This window comes from Tetrao urogallus, assembly GCF_951394365.1.
Source record: "Tetrao urogallus genome assembly, chromosome: 4".
In the NCBI taxonomy this organism is placed as follows: domain Eukaryota; kingdom Metazoa; phylum Chordata; class Aves; order Galliformes; family Phasianidae; genus Tetrao; species Tetrao urogallus.
In genome coordinates this window covers 39,852,230-39,866,993 of record NC_136817.1, presented here as the reverse complement: position 1 = coordinate 39,866,993, position 14,764 = coordinate 39,852,230, and the positions used below count along the sequence as shown (strand labels likewise).

At 38.7% G+C, this 14,764-nt stretch overlaps 1 protein-coding gene across 1 annotated transcript in view; it reads right to left on the bottom strand.

The window, feature by feature from the left end:
* The window catches only part of RAP1GDS1 (Rap1 GTPase-GDP dissociation stimulator 1), a gene marked incomplete at both ends in the record, with an annotated part of 59,189 nt that extends 47,998 nt beyond the window's left edge, over nucleotides 1–11,191 (bottom strand). Inside the window, 1 exon segment of the mRNA XM_079534114.1 lies at nucleotides 11,038–11,191. Coding sequence (XP_079390240.1) covers nucleotides 11,038–11,191 — 154 coding nt within the window.
* Nucleotides 11,192–14,764: the final 3,573 nt, after the last annotated feature.

Sequence of the window (14,764 nt, the reverse complement as noted above, 5' to 3'; positions counted from 1 at the left end):
AATCTTTATTTGGCAGGTTGTATATATAATGAATAGCCCTTGGAATTTAACACTTGGATAAACATCATTTAACTATGTGGCGCTAACAATACACATCACTATTAAGGGGAATTTATGTAAAATATAACCCTACTAAGCAGCAGTGATTACCATTCAGTATCATTAAGCTAAGCCAGTTTACTGGGAGACAGTCCAATAAAAAGCAGTTGCTTTGATTTAGTATGTTGAAATTAAATATGTATACTGTAATAATGTATAATACACAGCATTTGTGTTGAAACATTTCTGCATTGTGTTATACGGTGCCTTGAAAATACAGTTTCATGAGCTAAGATGCAACAAGCATCTGCAGCAAAAAGAAGGAACAATTTATAACACAGTATTTGAGACAAAACTCCCTTACAAAACATCCATTAGGATTCCCAGTTTTCAGAAAAGCATATGACTGTAAGTCTTATTAGGTAAACTTATTGGACTTCAATGAGCTTAACTGGCTGAGCTGGCCCAATAAGATTTGAACTTCTGGCTCTGCTACAAGAGATCATCCGTATCCAAGGCTGACTAGAAATTCTAGCGTGTCTGAATATGTAAGTCTAAGATGTGGTCGTTTCAGTTTGGCAGTTTCCCTACCAACAAACCCCTACTGCTAAAGCAGCTATTCTGCCAAAAGCTAGAAAAACAAGTAAGGTGTTTTTGCTGGGTAATGTTACTTTCAGAGGGGTGAGATGTAAGGTAGTGTAGCAAAGGAATATTTTAGCCAATAGAAACAGCATCTGTTCTAAGACAGTCTTCATCTTTTCCAAGCCTTCTCTAGCAGAATATAAAGCCTTCCTCAGAGTTTTATGTACCATCTTCATTTTCTCATCAAAACTCACTCTATGAAAATGCTCCTGTCAAATTTCTTCCCCTGTAATTCGCTACCACCTAGACTTAACATCTCTGTAAACACACAACTGATTTTATGCTTACCAATCAAAATATCTTTTGTCATGAGAAATACTCCTAATTATGCTAAATGATATCTTATTTCCTGCTAATTGGATGTTAAATGTAATTCAACTATAAATGCTGAACGCTTATGTTATGCTTTTTGCTTTACTTTTTATTGCATTATATTCCCCATCACGGAGACCAGGTTTATATGATGCTCAGCAAAGACAGTGTGCTAAGAAATAAACTTTGAATAAAGAATTCTTTTCTTGACACCTGCTGTCATATAAGAATCGAGACTGATGGTGCTGCAAAACAAAGCAATTGAAAAAGGAGCGGCTTTATATCCAAATGTTTGAAGTACTCTGTCATCCACAAGGGCTGCTCTGAAAGTAATGCCTCCTATATTATTGTCCCATAGCAGATGAATGGTGGTATGGCAGCAGAGGCTGAACCTTCCCAACCAATTCCATTACATTCTGTTGCCTTTTAACAGGTGGAGCACTCTGACTCAATGGCATCTGACATGGGAGTGCGTATCAATGCAAATGTGTGTCACTGAATTCCTCCATATGGAAAAAATGGCACCCAGTGACATTCACTGACACTTGCTGAACACTTATGGAGACCAAAGAGTGGATGTGAGCACAGTGAGGCAGTGGGTGGTGTGTTTCAGCAGCAGTGAAAGTGCCATGAAAGACAAGCTATGTTCCGGACAGCCATGCACAACAATCATACCATGAAATGAAGAGTGTCTCAATCAGCTCATCCTCATAAATTGGCTAACAGTGGTGACTATGGTGAAAAAATAAGAAAAAAAAAAAAAAGAAAAAAAAAAAAAAAAAAAAAAAGCATGTTGTGGCTGAGAATTTGCTCTATAAAATAGTGTTATTGTGCTCTTTGTAGCTGTTGCAGTTTTCATGGAAATAAAATGGAGGCATTACTTTTGGAGCAACTTATGCACATAACTTTTTACAAGTTATACCTCAGGCTCAATGGGACTAACAGTACATAGGAATTTGTCCTTAAAGGTAAGAATATTGGCAAATGCCGGCAGTGTCACAACCTTTCTTTCTATTTCTTGTACTAATTTTACTCTGTTCTCAACTTTCAGGCAGCAGTAACTGAGTGAAATCAGTAGAAATTCGGAGTGTGAGCAGCTGCTGCAGAAGGCAGTGGGAATTATGGAGATTCAGCATCCATCGCCACTCAGGTACCTGCATTTAATTTGATGGCTTTCTTTCAAAAATTTTAACTTTACATCTGTCCTGCCCTTCCTTAATTTCTTTCCTTCCTTTAAAAACATGCACTGCTTTTATTCCTTGCTACTCCTCTACTTAGTCTCATATTTTTCCATTTCTACTCCCCCTCCCTCTCTTGGTTTGAGTAGACAGATTCAATTAATTATCTCTGCATCACCGAATCCAAAGACGCTGGGTCAAGACTTAGCAGCTGCCAAACAAATACCACTTCATGTCTCCAATATGCACAGAAAATGTGCTGTTCGAGGTGCTACAGGTAGCTCAGTGCTGCAGGGCAAATACTTCTAATGCTGGCCTTGATTCTGCTACTTATTAATAAGCCAACAATTAACTGGTATCATTGTTTGCTCACTCATTTTGTGTTCTCCAGCCATTGTTGCCTGCTGGCTTGTGTTCTTGCAGCTTACTTGTTAGTAATGAGGATTAAATTGGTGAGTGCTCTTACGTGAAATAACAGTATCCAAAAGTTAATCCTACACCTGAGTGTCAAAATATTGCCTATAGGTGGCTACTGTTTTATTTTAGGGTCTAATGCTGTGCAGAGGTTCACACTGTTACTTGATAACAATCCACATGAAATGACACATCTCATTCTTACTCTCACTCTGCTCAAATCTGACTGCAAAACTGGAGAAGTTTATGGCCAAGTTTGCTTGAGCAAGCTGTGAAATGCTCAGGTTTTCTTCTATACTTCAGGAAGGAAAATGAGTTAGCTTAAAATGCCTCCACAATGGGAATGAATGAAATTTATATGTAATTCTTATTTCTTAGAATAACTCTGCTAGGATAGAACATTCTACAAATTATTCTTTTCTGTGTTTGGGTGGGAGAGTAGCCAAGCTTTTACTTTCCTGGGAACAAAACGTGAAATGACCCCTGCTTAAACACTAAACAGGCACAGAACTTTTCTAAAACCACATGGCAGTTTGATGTGCTAAAAGTTCAGTTTATAGGTGCTTGTCTGACTTGGTGAAGAATGAAATAAGAGCACGTATGTTGAACTGCCCAAAATGTACAAAAAGGAAATAGAAAATATAGGTAAATTTTTAAAAAAGTAGCTTTTCCCTTGAATCAAAGGCATTAGTGGTGACATTTGAAGTATTTCAGAGAAGTGTATCTTTTTAGTATAAGTATGAATTTAGCAATTACAAAAAATTATCTCTAAATTCTCTGTGATTTTGCTGCTTGAGTACAGGAATTGTTTTGTCTTCTATGACCAGTGAAGATCAGAAAAAGTAATGTCAATTATAGGAAGAGTGTAAGTGCTAACTAACTCAACAACATATGAAAGCCAGTTAAAAAGAACAGAACATAGTGAAGAATTTCCAACTCAGATATAACCTCTGTGTTAACATATGGTTGTGAGAACTGGAAATCCACCAAGACATAAAAAATGGGAAAGTAGATGCCTTTGGAAGCAAATGCCTACCGGAGATTTGGGACATAGGACAGCAAGTCTCATCTCCGAGGAAGGAATGTGAGAAATCAGCAATCTCTGCTGAAATCCAACATTTTCTTCAGCAGATGCTAACACATCCTCCTCTGTGATGCCATCAAATAGGAACCACGAGGTTTTAGAAAACCTACTGCTGACTTGCATGAGAAAACCTGAACAGAAGGTTTAGGTAGGAGGGCTGAGCTCATGATCTTGACACCAGAAAGCTGAAACAGCAGGAAGTGATGGAAGAGATCTACTAGCAGTTGCTTGGAAAGTTTATAATGTATTTTCTCTGATGCAACATAGAGAATGTATCCAAATCAAAACAGGGCAGTATGTAGCCAAAATATGTTTTTGAGGAAAAAAAAAAAAAAAAGTACAAAGTAATTATACTCATTATGGAAGGAAAAGTGTCACGGCAAAGGAGCTGTGCAAGAAATGTTGAAATTAAAAATTTCATGAGTATTTTGACAGCTTCTTGACTTATCAGGGATTAGCACAGTTCCTCAAATAGAAAACTGCATGTCTTAGCCAATCACATCTCAAGGGGAAGTGTGTTGCTTTAAACCTTTCTCATTACACCGTAACTTCTTCCAAAAATGAGCGCCTTCCCTTCTCATTTAAGCTTATCTCTATTGGTGTAATTCTGCTTTAGCATTTTTACACAGAAAAGTGTGAACTCATAGGCTTACATTCCAAAAAATGAAGTGTAAAAAATATTTGGAAATGTGTGTGCTTGCCTTTCTGCTTCAGTCACATGCCAGACACTTTTCGGAGCTAGGTGTTGAAGGCTGGGATTAGTGGGCATTTTCAGCCTCTTACACTGAGTGTATCAGAGCCAAAAATAACGTTCTCAGCAGATTTGTAGATTCCTCATCTGTCAAATCTGGGTTATGTATGTCTGCTCTAACCTCTTGAATCTGAAATGCAGCATGTCTGGACTAGCAACAACATTTTCTTTTTTCTTTTTTTCTTTTTTTTTTTTTTCTTTTCTTTTTGTTATTACTGCAGTAATTGTCCCAGAAGCTTTCAAAGAAAACCTATATTTCTTTCTCATTTTCTTTTTCTCATGCAATCCTTTTTTTGTAGACCTCTATTTGAGGATCTCAGGATAACTATTTTTTTGATAGATGCAGTATTTATGAGATAGTGCTTAGTGAGTATAAATCACTACACAGTGATATGCAGTGAAGGATATTGCCTTCTTTTGTATTTTCTTTACAATTAACCTATTGTTTCCTAAATCCAACAGTATATAGTCATGTTTTTATAGATGTGAAGTAAAAAATAAAGCATTTTCTACTTCTCACAAGTGAGAATTATATAAGATTGTAAGTATAACCTTTCAAAATACTTTTATCCAGTGCAAAAGTGCTTTAGCCTTCTTCACCTCCCCGCCCCCACCTCCCCATTTTTATACAGCAACACCCCTAAATTCCTAGCTACAATGCATATGTTCAGAAACTATATTTTTCTGTCAACTTAGGCAGTCATTGGTTGGAAAGCATCTGAGCCAATAAAATCATAAATGGATGAAATTATATCCATTGTCTCACAGAATTTTTCCTACATAAAACAATTTAAGTTCAAGTTACTATGTCCTTTGAGTTATTACAATAATGCAACACATAACATTGTGCTTTTAAAACAAAACTCCTGAAACCAAATAATTATCTCCTTTTTCCTAACAAAGATTTTTGGCTCCAAAATGGGAAATAATTTGAACATGTAATAATGAGGTACAATTTATTATTCAAAAAGCAATAACGTTCAGTAATACAAATCTAATGATGCCACTAGAGACAGTATTTAATACTGCCATTTTTCTACAGTAGTTGCATTGGCAATTTCAGTTGGACAGGAAAGCAAACAGACTCCCCTGCATCATCAGCGATACTTTCACTTCCATTTGTACGTAGGGGAAAAACATCCTTCTGTAATTGTAATTAGAACAGAAACACAAAATACCCTTTGATTTCTAAGTTGCTGGTATGATGAAAATTTAGCAAAAACATCAGACCAAATATACAGCTTTGCTAACTACATCCAAGATATGCAGGCAGACAGCCCTGGGCTGCAGACACGCTAAGCTGTTTGAGTGTGGTCAGAGGGCAGGCTGATGTCCCAGGGGAGGAGTGTGCTTCTCATTCCACTGTGAACACAGGCAGATGAGGAAAGGCACTGGAATGGGCTGCCCAGGGAGGTGGTGGAGTCACCTGTTCCTGGAGGAGTTGAGAAATGTGAAGCTGTGGTACTTAGAGACGTGGTTTAGTGTGCATGGTGGTGCTGGTTAGTGGTTGGACTAGAGGATCTTAGTGCTCTTTCTGACTGTGATGATTCTATGAGTCTATGACACGACCATGTTTCTCTAAGAAAAATACATGCAGAATCACACACCAGTGTTCTTTTTCCCCTGATTTCCTCCTGTAATTTTTTTCTGCAGATTTTAATTCTTTTCCCTTTTTCTTTACAGACATTAAAAAGCAGCTACAACCATAAGCTTTCCATTACTCTAGGCTACTTTGTGGATAAGAGGGAAAACAATCCCTGTTTATAGAGGTCTCAACTTATAATGGAGGGAATTCTATCATTCTAAGCACAAAATGAAATCATATTTTCAATGCACAGTTAATGTTTTTTTTTAAGCTGAATTGAACAAGAGGTGCAGAACCTCAGAATCAAATTCACTCACAAAGTAATTTCCCTTTTTCTTTGTCTTTTCCCATTGCTATGATAATTCTGCACTTCATATGACAGTAAACAGCCTGCTTCTGGATCAGCTAAATTCCTTCTTGACAATAACACACCAAACCATGCCCATAAATCTAAAATGTACAGAGCAGACAGTGGAGTCATTTGTTTAATATATAGTTTTTAAAAGTCAAGACACGGTAAGTGAATTTCATCTTCTGATTTGGTAGAAGGCAGTATTTCATTCAGTGCACCATCATGCACCACAGCCTGCCACAGCCTGCACTTCAGAGATCTGAAGCACAGGATGTTTATCTGTCTAGAGATGATGAACGCTGGTGGATGGAGAGAGATCAAACAATTGTGTTTTCCTTTCAGAAATATGGTGGACAGAATGGCTGCAAAGTCCCTAGCTATGCCAGTTGTCTTCACTGAGAATGATGAAAGAAGTCCCCAAAATAAGGTATGTTTTCATTATTGTAAAGCATTTGCAATGTGCACTTAGCTCTTACTCCTCTGCCATCGTTCCTTCTTACAGCTTATAGCCCTTAGTTTTGTCTAGTGGCTCTAGCTTGTTAAAAGATGACTGGTCTCACCAGAAGCACTGAAGAAATAAATGTCCTCATAAACAGGGATAATAATCTCTCCAAACAATGTCTCCTGAAGAAACCATCTGTGCAAGATTTTTAGACCCAGGTGTCAGATGTGAAGGGCTATACAGCCATCTACGTAGACAAAATAGTAGCTAAAAACAATTCAGTTTGACCTGCAAATTGTTTATTGGCAGCTATCACAGATCGTTATTTGACTTACCCTTGTGTTCTGTTGTACGTGTGTACGCACATGCCTTAATTTGTTTGGTGTGACAAATGGCAGAATAGCTCACCAGGCTAGAGAAAAGGGGTGTCATGTTCTATGGCACTACAGCCTGTCTGCTATTATCAAAAGATGGGTTGGCAAGAGTTATGAAAAAAAAAAAAAAAACACAAAAGGAAAGTAGAAGGTTACATAAAAAGAAATTAAAAGCTATAACATTCATCACAGCTTTGCCATCTCTTTCTATGTGACATATAATATGGGATTGGAAGAAAGTGATTTGTAACCTTTTAACAATAAAAAGTTCAAAGATTGCATGCAAAGCAAATAGAACCAAAACTGTTGATGTACTGCTGACAAATGAGATTTCCTTGTGTTCCTGCAGCAACCAGAAGACTATGCTGCATGCATGCAGGCAGCAACTAAAAGTACTGAAATAGTCTGAAGAACATTCTTACATAAATGAGGCAGGTCTGCATGGAACTTGTGGGAATTAAACATTTTTATTTGCTTTGTTGAAATCACAATCTTACACTGGATTTTTGGCTGGTGTTAGATGGGAATGGGTTCCATCAGAGTAATAACATTACATTATATTTTACACACGACATATTATTTATGTTCCTAAGTCTGAATGAAGTGAATTGAACTTAAGTTACATGATTTAAGATACTATGGTGAACTCTCAATGAAAACACAGTCCTAAAAAATTTCCTTTAAATACACTCTATTTCTCACGTAGTTTATTTTTCTGTTCTTACTCCAATATGATGATTTACTGAACTATAACCAGAATGTAAATTTAATTAATATAATCATACACATGGGAATATCCTAAAGGAAAGTAGAATCATTATTTCAGAAATCTTACTATTTTTTTCCTGTTACAATTAATATATAATTTAGTATAAACAATCTGACTTCTAATTATTATTACTCACCTTCTACATTTCTTTGAAGGCTTCCTGGTGGAAACATTTCTATTTTAATGTTATCTGAAAACACACGTAATGGAACTTTCCCATATAAAACATATTCCATGTTATCTCTCTAGACATTACTTAATTCTGCCCTCAAAAGAACAGACTAGTTAGGAATCAATCATTGTGGCATTGTTCCATGAACTCTGGAGACTCTGTATGTCAGTATGCAGTTTTTGGAGAAGTCTTCACAAACTTCACTTACCATGATATATAGGTATATAACCATATATGTGCATGTATATACACACACATATGCAAATATATATATCTGTGTATATACAGTCAGGAAAGGTCAGAGAATCAGACTTATTAGTCCTCTAAGTTCTGTTTTAATAGCTTATTCTCAAGATATCCAAATGTGACATGTCTGGAACAAACTTAATAATGGTACATTTTTGCCCTGTAGATCACTCGTTCTTCTGTTCCAGCTCATTTCAGGCAAATCAAGTTATTTAAAAAATAAAATTGATTTAAAGCATCAAAAACTTTGCTTCAAGAAAAAAAAACACCATTTTAAAATGACAGGATGGTTATTTGACTTCAGTCTGTTTAAACTATGTTCTCTGAATCTGGGATCCTGGGCTCCATCAGGAGAGGGGTGGTCAGCAGGGACAGGGAAGTGATTGTCCCTCTCTACTCGGCTCTTGTGAGGCCCCATCTGGAGTACTGTGTCCAGGTGTGGAGCCCTCAGTACAAGAAAGACATGGAGATTTTGGAAAGGGTCCAGAGGAGGGCGACTAAGATGATCAGGGGGCTAGAGCACCTCCCCTATGAGGACAGGCTGAGGGAGTTGGGCTTGTTCAGCCTGGAGAAGAGAAGGCTGCGGGGCGACCTCATTGCAGCCTATCAATACCTGAAGGGAACCTACACCCAGGAGGGGAGTAAACTCTTCATAAGGGCTGACAATAGCAGGACTAGGGGAAATGGATCCAAGTTGAAGGAGGGAAGATTTAGGTTGGATGTTAGGGGGAAGTTCTTTACGAGGAGAGTGGTTAGGCCCTGGAACGGGCTGCCCAGGGAGGTTGTGGATGCCCCGTCCTTGGACGTGTTCAAGGCCAGGTTGGACGGGGTCCTGGGCAACCTGATCTAAATGTGTATGTTTGGTGGCCCTGCTAGGCAGGGGGGTTGGAACTACATGATCCTTGAGGTCCCTTCCAACCCGGGTGATTCTGTGATTCTGTGTGATTCTGTGATTCTGTGATTCTGAAAGGGATGGAAGTCATCTCTTAAACCATTTTGTCATGTTGGCTTGCTTTGTCTTAGCTTTATGTGTTACTCCTAATATCTACATTAGTAAACTTGTCAATGATAAAACATTTGTGATTGTTTAGCCCGAAATCTTCTTTGTGTAAGACATACAGATACATAGAGACGTACTGATACACAGACACAGCTTCTGTCATATCCTCATGATATTACCATATATGCCATCTATATATATATCTGATATATAGTGTGCCAAATAAGTGAATCTATGTTAGGAAGTTAGCTGAATGGATGAGAACTATTAGAAAGGACATTCAGTGGCCGCTTGGTCAAAGAAGATGGATTTTCACAATATATTGTTGGCAATATATTGTTGATAATAACTAGGATGTTTAGAAGAACAATTACATAATATAAGTACTCCTTGAACCCATCAATTGGATTGGTTTAAACTCCAGAGGGATTATAGCTGTATATGTAAAACTACCCAAAAGAAATGGGTCAAAATCTTAATCTGTTTATCTGATTTAGCAACCACAAGACCAGAAGAGAAAAGATTCTGGAAGGAAGAGCAAAGCCCTAGACTATGATAGAAGAGTCATCTGGCTGCAAGGAAGTGCTGGTATGTTTGCTGTACATTAGAGAAAATTATTTTGCGTCTGCTAACCTTGTGCTGTTACAAAATTATGCAACTTTCATCGGCAAAATGATAATCTGTGTTAATTATGCTAAATACATCATCATTTTTTCATACAATTTCCTTTTAATTAAGCTTCAGATTAAGTATTAGATTTAGAAGTATTGGAAATACCAAAACCAACAGAAAATTGGATTAAGGTATTGGTTATGCCTAATAAATAAGCCCATAACAAAAGTGATTCATCATTTTCAAAAAAGTGGGCTGATCTCTGGCTGAATCTCCCTGAAGAATAATTAAAATGAAAAAAGCACTACTATTAAATGCAAAGACTGTTGTTATCCACATGACATCTTTGATGTGATACGAATGGGACTTATGGTCTACTGTGGAAAACCTCATGAATTATTTTACACCAAGAAAGCCAAAAGGCTGTGATTTGTAGAATAACATGGAGAAGAAACAAAGATTATCAGTAGTACCTGGAGTAAGGACACACGTTTCACAGCTTTTGGGGGATAAAAACTAACCAAACTAAAAAAAAACAACCAAGCCATGCAAAAAAAACCCATTTTGTTTCATTCTTAATTTATCATTTATCTATCATTTAGATAGCCAGCCCATTTCTGCTATCTGAAACAACTGGCAATAAGAAATGTTGATGTATGAGAAATGATGAAGTATGAGGAGAAGTAACCAACTACCAAGAGGAAACAACACTCTCTTCACCAGAATTAGCAAGCAGCTCCTATATCCACTCTACTTGTCCTGTTAGGCCCATTTGTCCATCCTTGTCCTATCCTCAGTTGGGAAATTTCTTGTACTACTTCAAAATACTGGAAAAATGACTGAACAACTGTTTCAAATAGCAGGTATTTATTTATCACTGCCTTCATTGCCACCCAAGTGTCGCAGATAGGTGTTTAAAAACAAACAAACAACAACAACAAAAACTCTGAACAACCAATCTAGCAGCCAACTGCTTGCATGAGGTTTTAGCCACAATTTATTAATTCTCTTTTTATTCACTGATACCATGGTATGATTAAAAATTGAATGGTCCATAGAACTTACTGTTTTGTGCCAGAGCTTGAAGCAGACAGTCCAAGCATCCCTCCAAGCTATCTGCTGTGCTGTCAGTGGCTGTTATCTTCAGCTTTTTCAGGGCATCACTTAGATTATCTGCTTGGTAAACACAAAGAAAAGAGAAATCAGTGTCCTTAGCCATTTGGTAACAGCACTGAATGTAAACAGTGACTGTAAAGTAAACAAAGTTCTGTATCAGTGAAGACGGAATTAATGTTCTGTATTCTGGGGATACAAAAAGCCGGGAGTCAAAGGGTACGCATGAAATTAAACTTTTCAAATTTACGCATGCATTTATCCTCCTGCATCTGAGAGCAGGACGCCAGCAGGCACTTTATGAAATGCTGCTGAGCAGCAATTTAGCCATCAATATTCTCTCAGCTGAGTTGATTTAAAGAACCAGCAGCAGTATCTCTGCTTGTACACTTCTGCATAGAAAAAAATATGATGGAATTAAGTACAGTTTGAATTTTTGCCATCAACAATGGGAAAATAATTGACAGTGCCATTTCCTGTGTGCTGTGTATGTTTCCATCTTGGCTATGCATTCACAAAGCCTCAGTGCTGAGCTTACAGCCTTTTAAGGATTATGCCATTTTCCACCGCATTGTTCTAAGTGCAAGTGCTGTTTATATGAACTGTGCTAACTCTTTAAATTTAATCCAACCATAAAAATATAAGGCATCTTCTAGAAATAAGAAACTTCTTGTGTAAATTTCAGATAATTAAATAACCCTTCCTTCTCCAGGAGAAAAGAACAACCACAAATGAACTCAAACCATTTAATGCAACTCTCAACAGCCGCCCATTTATTCTCATAAAAGTTAGGGCAGTATCGCTGCTGCCATTTTCACCATTCTCTGTATCTGGGAGTGAGGCAGCAGTGTTGGCAGCTGCCGGCCGAGTCTACTTGCTTTGCTCACTGATGATTACCCTGGTGCTGAATGGGCTACCCTTTAAAACACAAGTGCTGGAGCAGTTTCCATGCCAACTCTCTCAGTAGGCAGGAATTGTTACTCCAAACAAATAATGCTAAATAGTGTCTAGCCGCCTACCATTCCTGAGTGACTAATCAGAAAGCCTTCACCCCAGCCGTACAGAACCACAGGGAAAGCCACACTTTCCCTGCTCCTCGCTTGCCCACATGCAAGATGGTGCCAAGGAAAGGAGGCACAGCTGGAGCTTCCCTGTTGCTGCCGTTATTTGCCTGTTAGGCACTGGCAGCCCACTGCAGAATCAGGATGTGCAGCATGGAGGGAGAGAAATTGCGCTCCTCCTAGTGCTGCTCTGCTTCTCAGCCTGAGCTGGGGCTTTCATCCCACTTCCATTTTGAGGCCCAATATCCCATTGAGATAAAAGTATGATGCTTCGTTTTTAAAGTTCCCAGTGTTTAGGTATGAAATTGTTTATCAGGCAGTTCGTTTGTTTGCTCACTAATGTGCACGTTCTTAGCTACTCTACAGACAGGAACTCTATTCCTCCTAAATTCAACTCTAAAGCCTCTGGGGAAGCTGCGCATGGTTCTGCTCCCTACCACCTGTCCTCACTCTCCTTGAACAAGCCAGCAAGAAAGAAAAATTTCTCCAGTATTGGCTTATGGTACTGCCCAGCAGCCTTAATACAGCATGTTTATTGAATGGCACTCCATCAACAGCTCAACATGCACTGCCATGTCAGAACCTACCATAGGCAGTGAGAATGTCTCCCCATCTCTTTTCCTACAGCCCCACTTTCTGCTTCCTTTTTCCGGGGAATGTCTGCTATTTTAATATTCTACCCTTACATGTGGTATGCAGCATGATGTAATTTTCAAATGTGATCAACTAAATATTTCAATCTCTGGGATAAGTGACTCAATTTGTCATGATACTGAGCACATGTGTATCTCACTGACATACATGCACACCTAACTTTTAAAAATCAGTCAGTGCTTTTGGCAATAGTACACCATATTACTTTTAAAATGTTGCAATATAAACCAAATTGCCATTCTCTAGATGAGATTAGATTTTCTAAGTACTTTTAAAATACGACACAGAGAAATTAAATTAGAAACCATAGGCATAAACTGTGTTTTTAAAATAAATAATGATACTACTTGAGCTTCTAACAAGGCTACAGTTATAAACCTATTGCATCCTTAGACATATCTCTTATTCTGTGCAAAAAAAGAAAACACAAGTAGGAATACTGCAGGAACACCAGACCTCTGGCCACAAAATCAGAAAGCCACAAGGACAGGAGGAAGAAGTGGCCTTCAGGAAACATATTATTACAGAATCACAGAATCACAGAATCACAAGGTTGGAAACGACCTGCAAGATCATCCAGTCCAACCATCCTCCCATTCCTATCAGTGCCACAAGCTACTAAACCATCTCTTGTAGCTCCTCATCCAGGTGCCTCTTGAATACTGCCAGGGACGGCGACTCCACCACCTCCCTGGGCAGCTATTCCAGTGCCTGACCACCCTTTGAGAGAAAAAGTTTCTCCTAATATCCAACCTAAACCTCCTCTGGTGTAACTTCTTGCCATTTCCTCGGGTCCTACTATTTGCCTGGGAGAAGAGGCCAGACCCTTTTGCACCACAACCTCCCTTCAGGAAGTTGTAGAGTGCAATGAGGTCTCCCCTGAGCCTCCTCTTCTCCAGACTGAACAATCCCAGCTCCCTCAGCCGCTCCTCGTAAGACTTGTGCTCCAGACCCCTCACCAGTTTCGTTGCCCTTCTCTGGACACGTTCCAGGGCCTCAATGTCTTTCTTGTAGTGAGTGGCCCAAAACTGAACACAATACTCGAGGTGCGGCCTCACCAGTGCTGAGTACAGAGGGATGATCACCTCCCTGCTCCTGCTGGCCACACTATTTCTATTGCTCACTTTGTCTCTTCTTGCCAAAGCCAGGGCTTTCTCTCTCCTAAGGAAGGTTAATACCTTGAAAGAGGCATTTTTCTTTGACGTTGTGGAATAGTGGACATATGCAAATACAACACAGATTCAGAGGTTTTGCTTCTTCTCCCCCTTCTCCTTTTATTGTTCTGAAAGAACAAACCTTACAGTTGAAGTGACACTGACAGGAATAATCAGAGTGAAAAGGCAGCAGTGCTCCAGTGGGTTCCTATCATATAATTACACAAGGCTTCCTGATTTCTGCAGTTTCACAGTTGCACTGAACCTGTCATTTAGGGAGGAAGCTGCAGATGCTTTTCTTTCACATACAAAAACCCTGTTGTTTCCTTGTGATCATCTCTTGCTTACTTTTCCATCTCTTTCTCTCTCTGTAGAAGCTGTTTCCAGCAAGCTTGTTACTGCAGAGACTGATCAGATTCTCAGAGACAAAAAATCCACGGGACAAAACCGATATAAGACTGTTTTTTTCAGCTAAGTGTCAGAGAAATGTAAATAAGTAGATTCCATCAATATGTAGGGTCACGTGAAAGCTCATTAGGTTGGGAAGATTTAAGGGGACAAGGTCGAGACAGTAAAGGTAGAAATAAGGTTCAATGTGATTCATATGGTATAGTTGCTCAGCAATCTGTTATCACATGAATTTGTGAAGAATCAGGTCAGAGGTTTAACAGCAATATCAACTGTTTTGCTGATGATCCCAAGCACAGGGAGTCACTTGTACTTACATCTGGCTTACAAGATTGCTGTCAGAATCATTAGTTCTCTTACATGGAAAGCCCTGAACCCCACAGAATTTAATACCGTATATCC